At 35.2% G+C, this 24985-nt stretch overlaps 2 protein-coding genes across 2 annotated transcripts; one reads left to right on the plus strand and one right to left on the minus strand.

The window, feature by feature from the left end:
* Window positions 1-1763: 1763 nt before the first annotated feature.
* On the plus strand, window positions 1764-16642 carry LOC117339315 (endoplasmic reticulum-Golgi intermediate compartment protein 1-like). The gene is made up of 9 exons (XM_033900842.1): window positions 1764-1859; window positions 5533-5667; window positions 6115-6206; window positions 6698-6828; window positions 7743-7856; window positions 8522-8576; window positions 9156-9256; window positions 12274-12395; window positions 12985-16642. The coding sequence occupies exons 1-9, from the start codon at window positions 1840-1842 to the stop codon at window positions 13016-13018; spliced, it is 804 nt and encodes a 267-aa protein (XP_033756733.1). The 5' UTR covers window positions 1764-1839; the 3' UTR covers window positions 13019-16642.
* Window positions 16643-19301: 2659 nt separating this feature from the next.
* Window positions 19302-24729, minus strand: LOC117339759 (C-factor-like). Its single transcript, XM_033901474.1, is given in 5 exon segments — window positions 19302-20078; window positions 20522-20644; window positions 20647-20698; window positions 22178-22577; window positions 24510-24729. Coding segments are annotated over 4 exon segments (783 nt in total). The 5' UTR covers window positions 22505-22577; window positions 24510-24729; the 3' UTR covers window positions 19302-19797.
* Window positions 24730-24985: the final 256 nt, after the last annotated feature.

Below are 24985 nucleotides of genomic sequence, written 5' to 3' on the forward strand. Positions count from 1 at the left end.
ACATTTGTCAAACTACATAAAATGCATTAGCGGGCTTGTGATTGTCTACACATCCTTCTCGTCATTCTGGAGCCCCTGTGGTGACCCTCTTGGTAGGCTATTTTTCTTTCCAGATGAAGATTGACCTACCTAATGATGCTGGATACTGAGAATCTCCTATACGAATCAGGGTTTGGTGTCGGCTTCCTTGTGTTTTAAAGATTGACGATATACCTGTCTTTAGTATCTTGGGATACAGTCGTCCATGACTGTCTAGTTGAAGATTCTTGTTAGGGGTTGATTGATGGTTTCCACTGTAAGAAGCTGCCTTTCCTGTTTGTACAGATTGTATGGTTTCACACATAAGGAAGCGGCCTTACTTTCCTGTTCGTATATAGAAGTTGTATGGTTTCTCGCGTGAAGAATGGGCCTTTCTTTCCTGTCCGTATAGAGACATTATAGTTTCCCATGTAAAAAGGGACCTTTCTTTCCTGTCCGTAGAGATTGTATGGTTTACTCTCAAGCTGATTAGACTTGTAATTTCATTTCCACACTCCACACCTCTACGATACTCTACGATACACTGCAATACAATTTGTATTGAAGTGTATCGAAGAGTATTGTAGAGGAGCGTTAATTACCAATCTAATTAAAATCTAGATTTTTATTCTCACTGCGTTCTCACTACGTACGTTACATGTAATGAGATTGGCCATCTAGATTTTGATTAGATTGCGTAAATTACAAGTCTAATTTAAATTAGATTGGGTCTACTCTGTAAAGAAGCGTTCTTTCCGAGTGTCCGTAGAGATTGTATGGTCTATCGCGTACTGAAGTGGCATTTCTTTCCTGTCCGTGGATTGTATGGTTTACTCTGTAAAGAAGTGACCTTTCCTTCCTATCCGTAGAGATTGTATGTTTTCCCTGTAAAAAAAAGCCTTTTCTGTCCGTAGAGATATTGTATGGTTTCTCTCGTAAAGAAGCGACCTTTCTTGACTGTAGGAATGGTATGGTATGGTATCCCCTGTAAAGGAGTAGTCTTTCCTGTCGGCAGATATTGTATGGTATCCCCTGTAAAGAAGCGGCCTGCCAACAGCTGGTCTTTTGAAGGTTACTGAGGTTTAACGCTATGGAGACCCTTGATTCGTTTTATGTTCAAATGATGAAACCTTTCTACCAGATCTACAAGTTTGGAATAAACCCCTAAATCTGGCATAATTAGAAGTATAACATATTGAAATCGATTTATAGTAAAAACGAAAAGTTCGACAATCAAAATTAGTCCCTACCGTACTGCTTTTCTATTTGAGTTCAGGTGATGATGTTGGCAACATTATTTTAAACAGGAGATGCTGTTCGTTAATTAGTAGCGTGGTTTCAGACAAAAATATATATGAAACCATATTACTTTAAAATATGTAGTATTATTCTTTGTTTTGCTTTTGATATTGTAAATGGTTTTGCTTGTGATAAATTAAAACGAACAAAATTGCAGAATTCTTACCGCATCAAAGTCAAAGGGGGCATAACTCTTACAAAATATAAAAACGCGCACCTGTTACACATTACATTAGCCTGAAGCCTACTTTCCCTTTATGTCGGATTGATGTGGTTTTAAGTAAATGGGTTTACATTTCATCCAAGACATCCACATAGTTCATAGTATGAGCATTGATAGCATATGCATATATATTTTGAAAATACTCCAAAAGCAAATTAATAATTATTAATTCCATCCTACTTTCGTTTCATCAAAGCCAATCAAAATCCACCAAACACAAACAACGTAACTTCCGTTCCTCATCTACCGGTTGGAGCAATTTACTCTTGCCAGCTGGATACGTCAAATTTATAAACAAGATGCAGTTCGACATTCGGAGGTACGTTGTGTAGTAAATTGCTCCCTATATTTGTTGGCATAAGTGCAAAAAAAAAACAACAACAAGGATTGACGTCGAGACCTCGGGATGGACCGATGGACTTGTTTACAAACCCATGTCTCGCTTCGGACTGCATACGTGTTACTTACCCACTGGCTATACAGATAGATACCAGAGTTATCGTTGTTGCATATTAGTGTTTTTATTTTATGTAACTGTCAAGCGTTTCGTTATTTTTAGCTCTTATTTAAATCGATGTTTCCAAAAGGATTATTTCTGAGTATTAAATTAAATACAATCAGTTTGTATTAAATTAAAACTAAACATGCATATGGCCGTATATGGTTTTATTAATTAACCACGTGTAAGTTTTGTATATTGATCTGTTCATGAAATACTAATTATTGTATATGTTTAAATAACCGAGCGTTCTGTTTAGGCATAGAATATACATTTGTACATGCTATGATTGAGAAGTGCAGGGGAAAAATTTAGATCATTATAATGAAGTTCACATTCATTCATACTCATATAACATACACAAATATAAGAGGCCGCTGGTCGGCTCTTTTTCTATCGGATATGATTTTGCAGACTGCGCTTGTCAAAAGTATCTCGCCGTGTAAAACCTCTAACATTGTTGGAGTAATTCATTCATTGACAGATACTTTTGTAAAATCTTGTAAAATGAGCTGGTCAGTGTGGCTTGTATATTGCCTAACATACGGTCTCTCTAACTTAATTAGCTGACAGAGCATGCTTCCTTGGCTCAGGAGGTAAGAGCCATGGATTATCATGCTGGTGACCTGGGTTTGATTCCCTCTGGGGGTCTTGGCAAAAAATGTATTTTTCCCAGTTCTTTCACATATTTCATTTCATGAAATTAATTTGATTGATTTTAAAATTTCTCCAATAGTAGAGACAAAACAGAAATGTGAATAAAAAATAAACAAAAAAACATGTATAGCCACTAGCTGCCTACATTTAGATACATTAAAATAGTTATAGAGTGTTCTCCAATGGTAGTGACAAAACAGAAATGTGAATAAAAAATATATAAAAAACATGTATAGCCACTAGCTGCCTACATGTAGATACATTAAAATAGTTATAGACAGTCCCTCTATATTTTGAAGGTCCTGGTTTAAACAACGATCCTTCGTCTCCAGTCGCGTCATTAATGTGCCTTAGCTTGAGCAAATCGCGAACTCTTCGCTGAAACCAACATGCCACAACGATAGATTAGTTATTGCTGAACATGCAAAAATTGATTAAAATTAGATTATCTATCGATATCTCTCTCCCAGATCGGATCGAAGAAGTTCATGCTCGTATCTCTCGCCATATTCACGCTTCGCGCTCCGAGTGCGTCGCCGCACTCCCTAATATACAAGGGGACGCAAGTCCTGCACCCTCCAAGTCCGTTAACCTTCTCCACTGTGATTTGGAGTCCTGGTCTGGTCGCTGTATTTGTCTATTCATATACTCTTATGTCACTGCAAAGATGTATGCTATAATTATGAATTCCCATCTACTTTCATTTCTTGCCTTCACCTGTTAACTGTTAACACACATGAAATAATATTGATGTTGCTAAAATAGAGGTTTATGATTCAGAAGTTTGTGATGTTTTTTTAATTCTGTCACAGTTGAATACACCCCTTACCCATGGCCAGATGCTTGAACTTGTAACCCCCTGTTAACATACAAAGTAACTTACTACATGCATAAGTTTTTTTGTTTTGTTTTGAAACATAATGTTGTTTGGGAATGCTGTCTATATTGGTATATGTTAGCTGTCAATCATCATAAAAAATGAAATGTTAAATCTTGTCAGTTTGAAGTTTTTTTTACTCATAACAAGAATAAAATCTACATATCTACATAAAATACATGCAGTTGCAGGTTGATTCCCCGTTTCTGTCATATGTCAGTCCAAGAAGTATAAGCTTAAAAAGACCACTTTACATGGAAAGGAATTACCTTTATGAAACAAATGATAAATATGACATCTGCTTTACATGTAGATTCTTTATGTTAGTTGCTTTACACAGAAATCTTACAAAGGACTTGACATTATTGTATATACTGTAATCCGGGATTTGAATTTTTAGGCTTGTTTTAATTACTACTTTTTATAGGTAAGTCACCTAGAGGAGCAAATTCCCCTCTGAATCAAAAAAAAAATAAAACCTGTTTTTTGGAGCTAACAAAAGTTAAAAAATTTCGCCTTAGTGATTTCTTAGTCAATTTATATGGCTTTAGATGCATATTTTTTAATAATATTGCATAATTTCTGTATATCTTAATTTGATTACCGGTATAAAAATATCTACAAGTTTAACTCAAAAATGATGTATTACTGAAATTTACAAGATAATTAATTGTTTTCTAAAAACTGAAGACAATTTTTGCCTCAAATGACAATTGTTGAATTCCTGAAAACATTTGCAATCTTTTCCCCTATCTGAAAACATTGTGGTTTCTCCCAAAACCTGATTGGTTCCTGGTTATACCTAATAAAAACATAGAAACACAAATGACAAAGGAGGAAATCTTGACTTATGATTCATGCCCTGACAGGACCTTGAACTCACGATCTACTGCACCTAATTACCAAGCCAGAATTAACTGAAGCTGACAACACTATATACATCAAGTCCACATCCCCTAAAAAAGGATGTTTTGATTGTACAGCGATGGTCGGCCTGGTACCCTGACGTGATCATGGTGACCAATCATCTATTAAATGATATGAATACCTGGATGGCAGCATATAACATATATGGATGTGAATTGTTAAAGTATTATATATACAAATGTATTCAACATAGATCAATCATAGCCGGAAATTCAAATTGTCAGTGTATAATTCAGTGTGATTCACTGAAGTAACCCCAGTAAATACTAGCTTTTTCCTACCGACTTGGGTAGTGAGAATTTTTCTTAAGGTTATTCTGTAGAGCATTGGTCTAGTAAGCCAGCAGTTTTTGACTCCCTGGTATCTACTAAATACAAGGCCTAGGGAGAATAACCGCAACATACTCCTGATGAAGACCCTGCGATAGGGTCGAAACTAGTAGACCAATAAAGTCTCCACTTATCGGTTAAGCTTGAGTATGTTGCGGTTATTCTCCCTTGTTTATAATTAGTTTATTTGCTATAACTGCCCGGCATACCTTTAAGGTATCCATACTCAACGCGAATTTCCACACTAAGAATACCCACTGATGTCCATCTGACGTTGGCTCCTCTCCCCTTCGTAGTACTAAATACCAGGATGTAAGCTATTTTAGAAAGTGGCTGCTGCCAAATCTCATTAAAATCAGGTCTCTCATTATGCAGCAAATCATGAAGTGATTTTGATCATGGTTGCTGCTACCACCTTTCCTTATCTCTGGCTACCAAGATCTGATAATTGTAGATGACATGAAAGATATTTTTCCAGATACAAGTCATTATCAGTATCATTGTCCATTGTGTCTTGATGGGTGATGATTAAAGAAATATTACCATTTAGAATAATATATTTTTCTTTTTTAAAGGCTTAAAAAAACTCTTATCTCTGATAACTGTGATCATCAGTAAAAAAACATGCATATGGATAGATGACTGAAGAGTTAACTTATTTCCAGTGATGGAGATTAACATTTTTTTTTTTATTTGTTTCTAGGTTCGACATCTATCGAAAGGTTCCTAAGGACTTGACCCAGCCGACCTTAACAGGAGCCTGTATTTCCATCTCTAGTGTTCTATTTATAATTTTTCTATTTCTATCAGAGCTTTCGCTGTTTATATCTGTTGAAACGTAAGTATTTACATACAGTATTACAAGTACATCTGTATATCACAAGAAGTTAAATTTGATCAGGTACGAGAAGTGTTACGATTAATCAATGATTAGTCATTTTATCTCTGAGTAAACCCTATTACCACATCTCATGATTTTGTTATCTGGTTTTTAGATATTTTCATTTCTGTTTATGACTGTTCAATATATAATTAATCAATAATCATTTGAGAAATCATAATGATCAATCATTAACTTTAAAAAGATTCCCTCAGAAATAATTCCCCCCCTTGTAACAATTGTGAATGAAAGTGAATTTGGTGGCATATGGATGAAATTTCATCGAAATTATTTTGTATGTTGCCATAAATATATGTTAAAAACCTCTTGAAAAAATTTGAAAAAATAGAAAAAAAATAGAAAAAATTGCCCTGATTAATTATCTTTATGATTTTTATATTTCAGAGGAAGTGAATTAACTGTTGAAGACCCGGTAAAACACTCGGAGAAGATTCCAGTGTTTCTCAACATCACTCTACCAAACCTTAAATGTGAATGTGAGTACAAAACAGTTTGAGTGTATTATATATTGTATATTGTAATACTGTATAATGTGGAAGCGAGTATTCTAACATACTTCCTATTTAGCTCCTGCTATATCATGTTATATAAAGGTATTAAATGTTTGAAGGAAGAGTGAAAGAAGGGAAAAGAAGAGAAAGAAATCTGTCTTTCATTTGACTGATATGGATCATTCAATGGTGGGCTCTCATGTTATTAATGTGATCCAAACAGTTTGACCAAATACATGTAACAATGATGTTGACCATTTTTGCCTTTACTACGAATCTCAACATTTTAATATCGGCAGGTCCATCAAAATATATACTTCAAAAGTTGATAAACCTGTTTGTCTACACAAACAAATGTCCCCTGCTATTTATAGATTTGTAACAGAATGTCTTTGCCTAGGTCAATTTGATTGGCTATTGTCCTTCAAATCAATCTTTAAAACATTTTTGACTGGTCCATGCCGTTTTTCTTCCAGATCTTGGATTGGATATTCAGGATGACATGGGGAGACACGAGGTTGGTTTCCAAGATAATACCCAAAAGTTTGAGCTGGTGACGGAAAGTTCTGAAGGATGTCGAATGGAATCTCACTTTCTTGTGAATAAGGTAAAATCTTTAATGATGGAATTTTGTTTGAATCTGACGATGCAATTTATGCTGTTTATCAAAAACCAAATCTCTGGTTGATACTAGGTGCTTCATATAGCTACTGACTAGGGAAAATTCTCTTGGGCACAATTTATTAGGCTATTAGGCCTGAGTTTGACCCCTGTTTAGGACATTGAAAATGATAACCTCATTAACATTGGCCTCCATATAAGACCCCATTATGAGATAGTACTTGACAAAATATCTTAACTTTGCTGTTATAAGCCTCACTAATTCTCCTAGAAAGCTTGTGACAATTTTTGTCTTTGGTTGGAGTCGGAATGGGGTGTAGGTCGGAGTATAGGGTGCCATCTTGGTGAAAGATAAAAAAAAAAATAGAAAAAATAAAATAGCTGCCATCTACTGACGCCATTAGGGACACTTTCTATTTAGATTATTTGGTAAGTACTGGTGAAATAAACTCTGATACTTTTGTGTTCTCTTGAAAAATGGACGTGTCATTCAGATTATTTAATAGTTGATATGTCCACTGCACAGTTAATTAAAACCACATATAAGTATAAGGCTTCAAACACCATTAAATGTCTAGAAATGAGCATGAACAAATTTGTTTCAAGATCATGCAAAATAATTTAGATTAGGGCTCTCCAATTGTGTTCTTCTTTTCTGTCTAGACTGTCGTCGTTGGGTTGCTCTGAATAAATTAAAAACAAAAAAATTGATGATGATTTGTTCAAACTGTTGGTTTGATTCTTTGCAGACATATAATGCATGTATGAAAACACTGTTGTGCATCAAAAGAAAAAAATTATGAAATTTCTGAATCTCTCAAAAAATTTCAGTTAATGTTAAAAGTATAATTTTGTGTACCTCATCATTTCCAACTCAAAAAAAAATAAAACCTGTTCCAGATTCCAGGAAACTTCCATGTGTCCACACATTCATCCAAAGTTCAACCACAAAACCCAGATATGACACACATCATCCATAAGGTTCGGTTTGGAATGGATGTCCAAGAAGACAAGGTAGGTTTCTAAAACTCGGTCACATATTATATACCATGTAAGAAAAATCTCTGGCCTAATGTGCTATAGATTATCTGAAACTATCAGGAATCCGGTTTGCCTGTTTGAAATAGTCCCTGGTAAATTATCTGTTGTAAAAGTAGAGCTGTATTACGGTCTATATATTGTATGTATAATGCAAGACTGCAGTTTCCTCAAAGTTCCGTAACTTACAGAAATTTCTCAGCTTAATATTCTCCATGGGATTGCATTACAGAATTCAGGAAAGTTTCTTTAACCAATATATTTTTAGTTTTTCTTGGCTTTAAATGAGTTTTCCCTATAAAAAATAATGCTTTCCTACGGAATTTTTTTAATTAAGTAACGTTAATCAAACTGCTGTGTCAGCTGATTTTTAATGAGATGGCTAGAGATGAATTTCTCTCCACACCTTTGGTAGAGCACAGGAATTAATCAAACCTTTACTATATAGGTGTACATGTATATTATCATCATTCAATTTCAAACTACAAATACCTGTGGGTAGAGTCTGTACGTGTCCTAGACAAAGGTCCCAGGTTTTGAAGGTACCAGAGACATTGCATTATAATTACCTTTAATAAATAAATAAATTAAAAACAAACACATTTCTTCATCATTTTTCTTCACATGTTGTTTATTGACAGGTTGTGAAGGGTTCTTTCAATCCTCTAGAAAACGTCGACAGGCTAAAAGCTAATGGTAAGTCATTATTAAACACATTTTTCCTCTCTAATGCCAGATGTATTTACATATTAAGATTATATTATGTTATAATAAACAACTCTATCTCAAATCAATTTAATCACAAAGTTATCTGTTAAAATACTATACATACCGTATTTATCCAAAATATGAACAGAAACACCATCTGAGTAAAGATGGTTAAACCAGGCTATATTCACATGAACTGTGTCTGCTATCATTATGTTATAAAACATTAAAGGTATTCAATATGATGGTGTGTGAATACACATTTAAAGTAGTGAACATTGATTTTAATGTTGTTATAGTTGATATATATGGCAGAAAGATGGATGGTGGGCAAATTACATTGGAACAATTAACAGTCTTTACAAAAACAAAGAGAAAAATTTTGATGATTTTTGGTATAGATGTACCTCAAAACAACACCTATCTATATATCCACTCCCTATCAAACTTGGATCCAATAATTCCAATTGGAACAATCCAGTCTTCCATAATTCTTAACTGAGGGAAACATTTTTTTTGTGTGCTGAGGTCTTTGGAATGAAGTTAATTTACTTTTTGAATTTACAGCTTTACATACCCATGACTACATTGTGAAGATAGTTCCTACTGTGTATGAAGACATCAAGGGAAACGTACATTTCCCATATCAGTATACATACTCACACAGAGTAAGTAAGACTTTATCTACCGGTATACATACTCACACAGAGTAAGTAAGACTTTATCTACTGGTCTACATACTCACACAGAGTAAGTAAGACTTTATCTACCGATATACATACTCACACAGAGTAAGTAAGACTTTATCTAACGGTCTACATACTCACACAGAGTAAGTAAGACTTTATCTACCGGTAAACATACTCTCACAGAGTAAGTAAGACTTTATCTACCGGTATACATACTCACACAGAGTAAGTAAGACTTTATCTACTGGTATACATACTCACACAGAGTAAGTAAGACTTTATCTACCGATATACATACTCACACAGAGTAAGTAAGACTTTATTTACCGATATACATACTCACACAGAGTAAGTAAGACTTTATCTACTGGTCTACATACTCACACAGAGTAAGTAAGACTTTATCTACCGGTCTACATACTCACACAGAGTAAGTAAGACTTTATTTACCGGTATACATACTCACACAGAGTAAGTAAGACTTTATCTACCGGTCTACATACACAGAGTAAGTAAGACTTTATCTACCGGTATACATACTCACACAGAGTAAGTAAGACTTTATCTACCGGTATACATACTCACACAGAGTAAGTAAGACTTTATTTACCATATACATACTCACACAGAGTAAGTAAGACTTTATCTACCGGTATACATACTCACACAGAGTAAGTTAGACTTTATCTACCAGTATACATACTCACACAGAGTAAGTAAGACTTTATCTACCGGTCTACATACTCACACAGAGTAAGTAAGACTTTATCTACCGGTATACATACTCACACAGAGTAAGTTAGACTTTATCTACCGATATACATACTCACACAGAGTAAGTAAGACTTTATCTACCGGTCTACATACTCACACAGAGTAAGTAAGACTTTATCTACCGGTCTACATACACAGAGTAAGTAAGACTTTATTTACCATATACATACTCACACAGAGTAAGTAAGACTTTATCTACCGGTCTACATACTCACACAGAGTAAGTAAGACTTTATCTACCGGTATACATACTCACACAGGGTAAGTAAGACTTTATCTACCGGTCTACATACACAGAGTAAGTAAGACTTTATTTACCAGTATAAATACTCACACAGAGTAAGTAAGACTTTATCTACCGGTATACATACTCACACAGAGTAAGTAAGACTGTATCTACCGGTCTACATACACAGAGTAAGTAAGACTTTATCTACCGGTCTACATACTCACACAGAGTAAGTAAGACTTTATCTACCGGTCTACATACTCACACAGAGTAAGTAAGGCCTTATTTACCGGTATACATACTCACACAGAGTAAGTAAGACTTTATTTACCGGTATACATACTCACACAGAGTAAGTAAGACTTTATTTACCATATACATACTCACACAGGGTAATTAAGACTTTATCTACCGGTATACATACTCATACAGGGTAATTAAGACTTTATCTACCGGTCTACATACTCACACAGAGTAAGTAAGACTTTATTTACCATATACATACTCACACAGAGTAAGTAAGACTTTATCTACCGGTATACATACTCACACAGAGTAAGTAAGACTTTATCTACCGGTATACATACTCACACAGGGTAAGTAAGACTTTATCTACCGGTCTACATACTCACACAGAGTAAGTAAGACTTTATTTACCAGTATAAATACTCACACAGAGTAAGTAAGACTTTATTTACCAGTATAAATACTCACACAGAGTAAGTAAGACTTTATCTACCGGTCTACATACTCACACAGGTTAAGTAAGACTTTATCTACCGGTATACATACTCACACAGAGTAAGTAAGACTTTATCTACCGGTATACATACTCACACAGAGTAAGTAAGACTTTATCTACCGGTATACATACTCTCACAGAGTAAGTAAGACTTTATCTACCGGTCTACATACTCACACAGAGTAAGTAAGACTTTATCTACCGGTATACATACTCTCACAGAGTAAGTAAGACTTTATCTACCGGTATACATACTCACACAGAGTAAGTAAGACTTTATCTACCAGTATACATTCTCACACAGAGTAAGTAAGACTTTATCTACCGGTATACATACTCACACAGAGTAAGTAAGACTTTATCTACCGGTCTACATACTCACACAGAGTAAGTAAGACTTTATTTACCATATACATACTCACACAGAGTAAGTAAGACTTTATTTACCATATACATACTCACACAGAGTAAGTAAGACTTTATTTACCGGTATACATTCTCACACAGAGTAAGTAAGACTTTATCTACCGGTATACATACTCACACAGAGTAAGTAAGACTTTATTTACCATAAACATACTCACACAGAGTAAGTAAGACTTTATTTACCATATACATACTCACACAGAGTAAGTAAGACTTTATTTACCATATACATACTCACACAGAGTAAGTAAGACTTTATTTACCGGTATACATTCTCACACAGAGTAAGTAAGACTTTATCTACCAGTATACATACTCACCCAGAGTACGTAAGACTTTATTTACCGGTATACATTCTCACACAGAGTAAGTAAGACTTTATCTACCGGTCTACATACTCACACAGAGTAAGTAAGACTTTATTTACCATATACATACTCACACAGAGTAAGTAAGACTTTATCTACCGGTATACATACTCACACAGAGTAAGTAAGACTTTATTTACCATATACATACTCACACAGAGTAAGTAAGACTTTATTTACCGGTATACATTCTCACACAGAGTAAGTAAGACTTTATCTACCGGTCTACATACTCACACAGAGTAAGTAAGACTCTATTTACCATATACATACTCACACAGAGTAAGTAAGACTTTATTTACCATATACATACTCACACAGAGTAAGTAAGACTTTATCTTATATAAATATTATAGATATAGATAATCACAAAATTTGTTCTTTGAATTTCATGTCAAAATTCTTTGATATGCTTTAGACATATTTGGTCACACATGTTTGTTTCCATTCTTCACAGGATATGTTACAATATGGACATGGGGGTAGAATCATGCCAGCCATTTGGTTCAGATACGACCTTAGTCCCATCACAGTACGCTACATGGAGAAAAGAAAGCCTTTCTACACATTCTTACAACTGTAAGTATATTTTATCATATGTATAACATAACTTATGACCATTAGAATATTGTCCATTTAATGCTTAAAAATAATTTTTGTTAAATCAACATTTCAACACATTCCTTACAGATGTACTGCAAGTGTACATTATTACTTATATATAATATAGCGTATCTAATGTCGGAGTATACTTTCAATTCAATACTTAATCATTTTTGTTTGTTAAATTGCAATATAAAATTAGACTTGTAATTCAGCTCATCTACTACACAGTACTATAGGTAGAGGGTTGATCTTACTTTAGCCATGCTGTTGGGAGTTAGGGAGAATCTCTCTATAATATTAAAATTGACAGAATTGTTTTGCAGAGTCTGTGAGAAAAGGGAAATGGTACTTTTCTGTTTAAAATTGGATGATTAAACAATACGTTAAAAAACATGTTTTCAGTAAGATCATTTATTTTATTTTATTTCTTTTTTTTAACATTTAGTCAGTATATCAGGATCAGGACATGTGTTCATACAATATTCTGCAGGTACATGTTATGATGTTCTATCAACTGTATTTACTGATGATTAATCTTGTTCACATTTTTATATTTTTACAGATTTGTGCTATCATTGGAGGGACATTTACCGTAGCTGGGATCATTGATTCCTGTATCTTTACAGCTTCAGAAATCATTAGAAAATTTGAGATTGGGAAGCAGAGCTGATTCTAGAGATTTTTTAGGAAAATGTCACAATCAATTCTTAGGAGATAAATTACAACACAGTTCAAAATGACATTCCAGTTTTTTTCAACATTTTTATTTTCATTTTTAGAGGGATAATTTATATTGTTTATTTTATGTTTTTGATATTTATTATAGAGAACTATAAAGATGTGTTATGTAATTACAGTAAAAACCTGTCTAAACAGACCATCACTCACTGGGGACGTTATTGACAGGTTTGCAGATTACACAGGTTCAGTTTACATGGTCAGGTATACATATGTATAATCATATTCCTTAGATATCTGATTTATACAAGCTAGTCAATCTAGAAAATAAACAATACGAGCACCATTATATTAGTTTTAATATTTATGGATTTGGTTTTGATACATGGAAAGTGTAGATGCAGGAAAACTGTTTAAATCTGGTCTGTACAGGTGTATATATCATACAGGGTTTCAAGGAAGTCGCAATACAGTGTAAATTCATGGTGCTTGATATCTCAAGGATCACGTCAGATAAGTATTCTGATTTCATCATTTGGACATTCTGTCCAAGTTTTCATTTGACATTTGAATGTATTATTGATGTATTTTTAATAAGATAGAGGAAGAATGTTCAAGTTTTCAATTTTACATAATATTTCATTCCTGTCGATCATTCCCTTTTTAGAAATTATTTTATGTATTGATGTATTTTTGTACAACATTCCAGACATCGATATTCTTCTACTTGACAATTTCTAGCTGAAATCTATAATTTTATGTATACCACCTGTTGTGATTTTGTATGTATCTTATTAAATATGTGTTGTGGTGTTCTGATTTTACATGCATTCTATTCTGGCTCATACCGCAGTATACTGTTGGATTACCTCCCCTTAGCGTTTTTTCTTTTTGTTCATTTTGACTATTTTTGGTTCTGCCTCTTTCTATCACGTCTGGTTTTAACCACTTCATATCATAAACACAAACATGGTGTCTCAGAAAAGAATAATATTTTATTTTATGTATTAAAGTCAATTTTCCTTGCAATTTATGAAATAAGATTTTCTCAGAATGTAGAAACATTTCTTGCTTTTTCATCAGTGAAATTTGAATTTTTTTATGGTAAAATGATGATATTTCTCTAAAAGCTAATTTTAATATGAAATCTGAATGAAATGGCCTTAGTGCAATGTCATATATATTGGTGTACCATGTCATGTGTTTTGTTAATCGTCAATTTAAAAACCTCTTGATGTTGTCTTCCAATAGGGAAAAAATGGCCAACATCTTGGTTTGTGTCAAAACGTGCAAAAGTGATGGAATCAAATTGGCATCATAGAACAGTTTCTTGTATCACTTGCCCTAAAGCAATATTGTTTGTGCATAATTTTATTCATTTTTTGTATTAATTAAAAACTCACTTACATTCAACTTGTACAAATTAAGAACTCATAGTGAATTTCGAACATAATGAATTATTACAGTTGATCTGAAATATCACAAGATGACATTTTAATGAAACTTTTGTCCATTATTTAGCCAATTTGTCATTTATAGATCTAATTTGAGTAAGTGGATGCTAGAATTTCTGAAAGTCCAAGTAGGCACATTATACAATTTAATTTCTTGATACATGTACATTGTAAAAAATGTTGAAAATTATGTTTGGATAAAATAGATATTTTTAGCTTTTTCTGCTTTTCTGTATATAAGATCGCTTAATTATATATAATTAAGATTTAGTGTTTTGTGTAGAAACAGCTTTATCATACTGCCCTGCTTTAGTTATTTGTATTTTCCTGATTACTGCTGTAGGTTTCATAACGTCCTTGTTACCTCTCTCTGACATCAATGTGTCGCCAATTTACACCTTCAGTCATACGCATGATCATCATTAAACATTTCAATATAGAAACCTAAAAAAAAAAACATGATACCAAAATCTACTTTGAGAAGACCACCAATGTTTCAAAAGTATTATTGAATGCATATCCATTCCGTACAGCTGGGTTGCGAGTTCGAAACCTAGGTGGGGCAGTTGCCAGGTACTGACCGTAGGCCGGTGGTTTTTCTCCGGGTACTCCGGCTTTCCTCCACCTCCAAAACCTGGCACGTCCTTAAATGACCCTGGCTGTTAATAGGACGTTAAACAAAAAACAAAACAAACCAAAACCGTACAGCTGATCTATTTGAAGATATTTAAAGAGGAAGGGAGATAACTCTGGTATATTGTAATTACCCATAGATTTTAAACAAGCCCTACATCCTTAATGAACCCATTGCTGATCAATATTTGAAAATAAATATATATCTATGTATTTTTTACATACTGCTGTATTTTTTTGATAAAAAAACCCACATTGAACTATGAAAATGAAACGCATAAAGACAATTTTGTTTTCACATTGTGAAAGTTAATTTATATTAAATATGTTATATCTATACTGTCCACATTCCATTCTGATACACTCAAAATAAAACATTTACTGATTTTAAAAGTGCCTTTGAATACAATGGAATGGCCTATATGTAATTAAACAACTCTTCATTATTTTTCAGAAATATTAATTCTGCAACTTGAAGTCTTAAATGTATATTTCGGATACTTCTTTTATTTTTATCATAGATGTTTGTTTCTTGCTGTAATTTTTATCATAGATGTTTGTCTCTTGCTGTAAAGAAAGAAAATTATTGAGGTTTAATGACCAGTAAATTTTGAATTAAAGAATAATGATTCTGATCATGCTCCTTGGATAGCATACACTGATCATTGAAAAATAACTATCTGAATTTATGTTACACATGTTTAACAAACGAGAAATGTAGCTGTTAATTTCCTACAATCTTTCATACAAACAAGTCAGTATATCGTACCGAAAAATTGCATTATTTCTTGTACAGAATAAACCCTGGCTTGATTGAAATCTTAACTATCTTTAGCCAACAGACATATACAAATGTACGTGTAAACAGAAATGTCTGCCATGAATTTATGGAAACTCATCTATATCTACAGTCAAACTTTGTTAACTCAAACTCGGATAAATCAAATACATGTACCTTGTTTAGCTCAAGTATTACTCCGGGGCCGCTCAGGGGCCGCGGTGGCCGAGTGGTTAAGGTGTCCCAACACTTTAACACTAGCCCTCCACCTCTGGGTCGCGAGTTCGAAACCTACGTGGGGCAGTTGCCAGGTACTGACCGTAGGCCGGTGGTTTTTCTCCGGGTACTCCGGCTTTCCTCCACCTTCAAAACCTGGCACGTCCTTAAATGACCCTGGCTGTTAATAGGACGTTAAGCAAAAACAAACCAAACATTACTCCGGTCCCGGCCAAAAAACTTCCTTGTTTAGTAAAACTTGGATAACTTGGTATTTAAAACTTGTAAACATTTGTATATTGATGAGTGTAGAGTCTGAACAATATAATCTGTATTATTGATACTCACAGGTGTTGGATTACATAGTATGATGTCATTAGAATATATATTGCATAGCAGCATTGGTCATAGGCTGTCAATTGCTGACAGTTTTCTTTCAATAAAAAATGTTCGAAAGGTAATTGTGTCCAATTTTTGTGTTTTTACACTTTTTGTGGTTCATTTATACGTATACCACAGTTATCATACAGAGTCCAGCTAAGGGAGTAAAATATACATTTTGCACAATAAGTGACAAATATCGAGCAAGTACAGGTATTATATATGGTGTTTTAAATTTTTTCCAAGGAATATGATATTCTTTGGAAAAACTTTTAAACAATTTCGTTGAAGAATTTGCCTCTCCATTTTGGAATTATATACATGTACATTGTACATATATTATATATATATTTGTTAAACTCTTTGCTTCAGCAATGAAAGAGGAACATTTGTCTCATATGGTTATGAAGTACAATACAAGAGGCCCAGAGGGCCTGTATCGCTCACCTGGATTTCATGAGATATGAAACAAGAATGATGATTAAGTATATTTGTCACTGGTATTGCTATGTCAATATATCATAGGCATTTTATACGGCTACGTGAAGATTTGATGTAAAAAAAATGCATTAATCCATGAAATGAAATTGAATTTTGGAACAACCCCATAGGGATGCTACCACATAAATGTGAGTGATATCCATTGCTTAGTTTCAGAAAAGAAGTTGTTTAAACCAATTGACCTCTTTTGACCCCGCCTTCTGCATCCCGAGGGGAGTGGGGGTCAGTTCCTTCCTTTATAAAATTTTGAATCCCTACCCAAAAGGATGCTACCAGGCAAATATGAGCAATATCCCTTGCTTGGTTTCAGAGAAGAAGTTGTTCATATCAATTCAGCCAAATTGACCCCTCTTGGCCCCACCCCTCAGGCCCCCGGGGGGGTCAGCCTCACCATTTGTACAATTTTGAATGCCCACCCAAAAGTGATGCTACCAGGCAAATAAGAGCAATATCCATTGCTTGGTTTCAGAGAAGAAGTCGCTAATATCAATATAGCCCAATTGACCACATTTGGCCCCGCCCCTCAGGCCCCTGGGGGGTCAGCTCCATCATTTGTACAAATTTTAATCCCCACCCCATAGTGATGCTACCAGGCAAATATGAGCGATATCCATTGCCTCTTTTCAGAGAAGAAGTCATTTATATTAAGAGAGGCAAATTGACCCCTTTTGGCCCTGCCCCTCAGACCCCTTGGGGGTCAGCCCCACCATTTGTATAATTTTGAATCCCCTGTCCATAGGGATGCTACCAGGTAAATATGAGTAATATCCATTGCTTAGTTTCAGAGCAGAAGTCGTTTATATCAATTCTGTAAAACTGACTCCTTTTGGCCCCGCCCCTCAGACCCCAGGGGGTCAGCCCTGTCATTTGTACAATTTCAAATTCCTACCCCAAGGTGATGCTACCAGTAAAATATGACAGATATCCATTGCTCGGTTTCAGAGAAGAAGTTGTTTATATAAATATAGCCAAATTGACCACATTTGGCCCCACTCCTCAGGCCCCTGGGGGGTCAGTCCCATCATTTGTACAATTTTTAATCACCACCCCATAATGATGCTACCAGGCAAATATGAGCGATAGCCATTGCTTGGTTTCAGAGAAGAAGTCGTTTATATCAATACTGTATAGCCAAATTGACCACATTCGGCCCCACCCCTCAGGCCCCTGGGGGTTAGCCCCATCATTTGTACAATTTTGAATCCCCACCCCATAGTGATGCTACCAGGCAAATATGAGTGATAGCCATTGCTTGGCTTCAGAGAAGAAGTCGTTTATATCAATAGCGCAAAAATGACCCCTTTTGGCCCCGCCCCAGGGGCCCCCAGGGGGTCAGCCCCATCATTTGTACAATTCTGAGTCCCCTACCCATAGGAATGCTTCTGACCAAATTTGGTCAAATTCTGATGTGTGGTTATGAAGAAGAAGTCAATTGTTGACGGACGGACGGACCAGGTGAGCTAATAAATGTAATCAAGTTAAGATATTTTGAATCTGAAATAATTTCAATATGAAAATTCAACAGCAAACTGGTGCCTGTTCTAATATGCATTTGTGTAAAATGCATACAGGTACATTTCCATAAGGCAAACACTGTTAGGGTTAAGACAGAGACAAGAAAAACAAAGGGCCACAACTCTTTAAATAATGAAGCAATGTGAGAGCCGATTTCTGCATGTAACACTCCATCTTCACATGACAGGAAGACAAAAAGGTGCTTTGGTTACTTAATGCCTTGCCCCACCATACTGTCAAAAACTTTACTGTATTTATCCTGCAATACGCCCAGCGGACTAACACAGTTTGTTTCAAAAAATCTTTTACTGAACTGCATTAGCCATGTGTGGGATTATTCTCAGGCATGGGCTTATATCTGGATAAATATACCAGGATGAAAGGTGAATGTCATTGATAAAAGCAGAGACTGTAAGACATATATAGATATATATGTCTATATATGTCTCTGATAAAAGTTACTGTTATAATGGTTTCTGTTGGATAGGTCTTCTAGGAAGTGCAAAAGCCTTTTTTAATTGATACATGTTGACCATATACCGGAATGGAATAACTGGAAATGAAACAATGAAATGTATCTGATTAAAATTCAATATCAGGGGTCAAAGGTGAAGTTCATCTGTGAAAGTTATGATGTCTGGTAGATAATGACTGAAGGCAGTGTTTTTCTTATTCTTTCTTGACTTTAATTTGCTAGAATAAATAACATCACAAACCTGAATATGCCGATATCAAATAAATTTATTTTCTATGTAGATTAATTTTCAATGTAAACAAAAATATGCAAATATGTCACAAAATGTGTTAGACATAGTTACTGTTTGTAATTATGTCTATGTCATAAATAAATTTAATTGTAACAATTAACACTTGCAAAAAATTGAAAATGACAAGTGGTAGTAAGGAGTAACTGACCAATCACAATGTGTTGGCTTCTATAGATCCACATCAGATTAAATTATATATATCTTTATTTAGCAATCGACTCAGAGAAAATATATTTGATATTTGGACTAATTTAATGCCTGTGCTTCTGCTGACCATGATAATGTATTCACGGCCTGACACAACATTGTTATTTCTCAGAAAGTGCTGATGAGATCTTAACTTATGGAACAACTTCCCATTAGATTATACATAGTAAAGTGTTATCTCCAATTCTGTAATTTGAACTGATCTCTATGTTACATAGTCTCAGATTGAACAGATTTAATTGCATCTAAAAAGGAAAAAGTGTTCTATCATAGAGAAAAAACTTTCCGGTGTCTGAAGTTGTCAGACTTTCCACAATGTCCATCAGACAGTCAACACTGTATTCCGTAGTGAATAACTTTGACACATTTTTGTGGTAGGGTCGTGATAAGTCCGTGTCAACGGTCCCAGGGTGGAGAGAAACACATATGACAGATTTGCTGCCTCTGCCTAATTCTATACTCAGGTTTTTAGTACACATGTTCAGGGCAGCTTTGGACATCCGATAACTGTACCATCCTCCAAGCTCTGAAAAAATATAGAAAAAAAAGATTTTAAGAATTTCTGATGATATATATATTCAATGAGTATTAAACTTAACTTTTATCTGATGATGAAAATACAATTAGAACTCATAGACTGACTCAAATTTATCTTGTAACAAGAGAAAAATATAAAAATATACAACGACCATACAGAGGCATGAACCTGGACCTCCGAACTCTAGACAGACGATTTAACTGTTTGAGCTACCGGGCCACTGGCGTTTAGCCTAGTCCAGTTCCGCTACATTCCTCTCTCGTTCAACAAAGTCTTCCACTCTGAAGACACACCCGAGACCCTATACCCCCTCTGGTATTTAGTTGGGGCGCCAAATGTAACAGGACAGGAAAATGCAACGACCAGACCAGAACTTTAACCCAGGGACTCCCTAGTCACCAGTTAACTTACGTGGACTTGGGTTAACTTACGATTATCTGTGATTGATCCCACTTTGGCGGACATGTTGACTAGAATTGAGGAGTGCTTCTTTTTAGAATCAGGTGACTTCATTCCAAAATAACCAGTTCCTGACTTGAGGAGTGGGGCAAATGTTTAGCCATCAGCAAAGGTCCAACAGTATTTGTATCCAAAGTTTCAATGAGACCCTGAAAATATATTAGAATATTCTTATATTATGCTGCCAGTATAACCATTTTTAGCTCACCTGGTCTGAAGGACCAAGGTGAGCTTATGCCATACCGTGGCTTCCGTCATCCGTCCGTCGTCTGTCCGTCCGTCTGTCCGTAAACAATTGACATCTTCTTCATAACAACAGATGGGAATTTGACAAAATTTGGTCAAAAGCATCCCTATGGGGTGGGGACTCAAAATTGTACAAATGGCGGGGTTGACCCCCGGGGGGTCTGAGAGGCAGGGTCAAAAGGGGTAAATTTGCCTCAATCGATGTAAACAACTTCTTCTCTGAAACTAAGCAATGGATATCGCTCATATTTGCCTGGTAGCATCCCCTTGGCGTATCGTAGGGATTCAAAATTGTACAAATGACAGGCTGACCCCCCTGGGGGCTGAGGGGCGGGGCCAGAAGGGGTCAATTTGGATAAATTGACATTAACAACTTCTTCTCTAAAACTAAGCAATGGATATCGCTCATATTTGCCTGGTAGCATCCCCTTGAGGTGGGGATTTAAAATTGTACAAATGGTGGGGCTGACTCCCCTGGGGGCTGAGGGGTGGGGCCAAAAGGGATCAATTTGGCTAAATTGATATAAACAACTTCTTCTCTGCAACTAAGCCAAATTGACATTTTTATAATTACAATAAAACTAATGTTTATATACCCATATAAAATGCTTATAACATATTGACATAGTAATACCAGTGAAAAATATACTTAAGCATAATTCTTGTTTCATATCTCATGAAACCAGGTGAGCGATGAGGCCCTTTGGGCCTCTTGTTTTTAAAAATTTCAACTGTAGCATTCAATTTGAATAATATTGAAGGTTCAGATAACTGTGTTCCATAAAATGAGCAGTTTTGAAAACTCTAATTATATATACATATACAACTTCTCTCTTTTTCTGATGAATTACTGATTTTCCAGTCAATAAATGTTATGTTGATGGATCAATATTTATGCTAAGACACATGAAAATTGGTAAGTAACCAAAGCCATCTACATGTATCATATTTCAACATCAAGAAAGTCTTCAATTTTAAAGATGATTAAATGGCCATACTATTAACTCTATACTGGAGTTTTAAACACCCAATTTAACCATACATCATTCTGCCATTCTTAGGTGGTACTCACAGTGAAAATGTGACACTTGTAGCTGAACAAAGTGTACAAGATATGTCCCAACCAACAAAGTGATAAACTAATGTACTAAATGACTGAGTGCAAATCTATAGTCCCAGGCTGTGGTGTCGTATTATCCTACAAGAGATCCTGGGGACCAAGCCATTATAAACTTTGAAAGTCGAGCAGACCTCTTAAGAGAAATTCTAGAATAATAAAATGATAAGTTTCACTGCAAAAACAATAGCTATGGCTGAGTTATTTCTAAGCCTCATGAACTGCTGGATAAATATGTGACAGTACTATGGTGAACTATAACTACCTTTCTAGAGATTTCCCGTAAGCTTGTTTCTCCTCTCCCACTTGAATGAAGCATTCCAGCACTGTTGATAAGCAAGTCTAACTTCCCATATTTTTCTTGAGTAAATTTTGCCACGTTTTCAATTTGTTCATCTTTGGTGATGTCTAACACACACAGATCTAACCGGTCTGGATTCTCCGCTTTCAGTTGCTGAAGTTCTGTTGAATTGTTTGGTTGACGACATGTTGCTATCACAATGCTACTTGGATGACGTTTAAGTATTGTTTTACAGAACTGTAGGCCAATTCCTCGGCTAGCCCCTTGGATGAGAGACACAACTGAAGCCATTCTGTCTGATCAATACTGTATCTAGTGTTTCCAAGGACTGAATGAAGTCAGCATCCTTATGTCAACTGCAAATCTGAAACAATGGATTATATCACAATTATCAAATGGCCAATAATTTTATATATCATCTTCATGAGGCATCTCTCTTCTTTATATTCCATTGTAGTGATATCGCTCAAACAATTAGGTGATAGGTCACTAAAACAATTAGGTGATAGGTACTAAAACAATTAGGTGATAGGTCACTAAACAATTAGGTGATAGGTCACTAAAACAATTAGGTGATAGGTCACTAAAACAATTGGGTGATAGGTCACTAAAACAATTAGGTGATAGGTCACTAAAACAATTAGGTGATAGGTCACTAAAACAATTTGGTGATAGGTCACTAAAACAATTAGATGATAGGTCACTAAAACAATTAGGTGATAGGTCACTAAAACAATTTGGTGATAGGTCACTAAAACAATTAGGTGATAGGTCACTAAAACAATTAGGTGATAGGTCACTAAAACAATTAGGTGATAGGTCACTAAAACAATTAGGTGATAGGTCACTAAAACAATTGGGTGATAGGTCACTAAAACAATTAGATGATATGTCACTAAAACAATTTGGTGATAGGTCACTAAAACAATTGGGTGATAGGTCACTAAAACAATTAGATGATATGTCACTAAAACAATTTGGTGATAGGTCACTAAAACAATTAGGTGATAGGTTCTAAAAGAATTAGGTGATACAATGTAGGTCACTAAAACAATTAGGTGATAAGTAACTAAACAATTATAAATCATGTAGGTGATATCACATATTAATTGAAGTGATACCATGTATACAGCCTGAATCGGTGAGATCACTCTGATTTATAATGATTATATCGCCACTGTGTTATAGTCATATCCATCACAATGTAATGGTGATATCATAAATTCTTAAAATCAATTGGTATTAGTCATATTACCATAAATAGGATCATTTCAATTTCAGCATTTTATGACTATTTTCAATGACTTATATTCAAATGAAGATTATGGTGATATATCAACAATTAAAAAACCTGGTAAATGTGTGATATATCCCATAATTACAATTAATCACTGTATTGTAACACTTTTTGTGCCTTGTCACAATAATAAGTGAATCAATCATATAAATTGCAAGGGGGTGACACCACCATGGACCGGATCTATTACAAACACATGTAAATGTACAAGCACTGCCCTTACAACACCACAAATATAATGTACAGCAATCTTTACTATATGTTTCATTCACTTTACCACAAACCAGTGGCTCTAACATGATAAAACTGTATATAACTTCCCATATTGTTACATGTAGACTGTTCAACATGGTCACCTGTGTGTGTGATGCGGACTACAAACGCACCCCATATAAATGTATCAGCAAGCATTAACAAAGGGGAAAATAATTTGATTGTAATTCATCAGACAATCTTCTCCTGATGTCACCTTTTTCTCTCTCTCTCCCCTCTCTCTCTGATCAGACAACTTCTTCTGATGGTACCTTTTCTCTCTCTCCCCTCTCTCTGATCAGACAACCTTCTCCGGGGATCCTGATGGAATCCCTTCTGTCCCCCTCTCTCTATCAGATCATACAACGTTCTCCTGATGGTATCTTTTTCTCTCCTTCTCCCCTCTCTCTGATCAGACAACCTCCACCTGATGGTATCTTTTCTCTCTCTCCCCTCTCTGATCAGATAACTTCTCCCGATGGTATCCCTTCTCTATTTCTCCTCCCTCTCACTCACTCTCTCTCCCCGATCAGACAACCTTCTCCTGATGTCATCTTTTTCTCTCTCTCCAATCAGACAACCTTCACCTGGTGGTAATCCCTTCTGTCTCCCTCCCTCTATTAGATCATATGTATACAACTTTCTCCTGATGGTATCCCTTCTCTATCTCTCCTCCCTCTCTCTCTCTCCAATCAGACAACCTTCACCTGACGGTACCTTTTCTCTCTCTCTCTCCAATCAGACAACCTTCTCCTGATGTTCTTCTGTCTTCCCCATCTCTCTCCGATCAGACAACAATCTCCTGACGGTAATCCCTTCTCTCTCTCTGATATAAGGCTACCTTCACCTTGTTGGTATCTCTGGAATCTTATCAGGTGGTCAAAATTTGGTCAAATTGTCTGCTACATGTTAAATATATTAGGTACTTCTCTCTCCCTCCTTTCCTTACTGCAAGGCTTGCTTCCAGCCTTTTCATTTACAATGTATCATTATCTCAAGTATCCTGATCTAAACCCTGAAAGATTTATTGATTATCACCACAATGTTAAAGTGATATACATGTACACAACTGTATCACCATACTGCAAGTGATATAATTAATATAATTGATATAATGATGAATAGGCAATATTATCTCATTAATAGAAATATCACTTTAATGATTGGGTGATATCACCTAATGCTATCACTCAGGAGTAGCCAGGTCAGATTTTGTTGTCCAC

Source organism: Pecten maximus, chromosome 12, assembly GCF_902652985.1.
Source record: "Pecten maximus chromosome 12, xPecMax1.1, whole genome shotgun sequence".
Taxonomy (NCBI): Eukaryota; Metazoa; Mollusca; class Bivalvia; order Pectinida; family Pectinidae; genus Pecten; species Pecten maximus.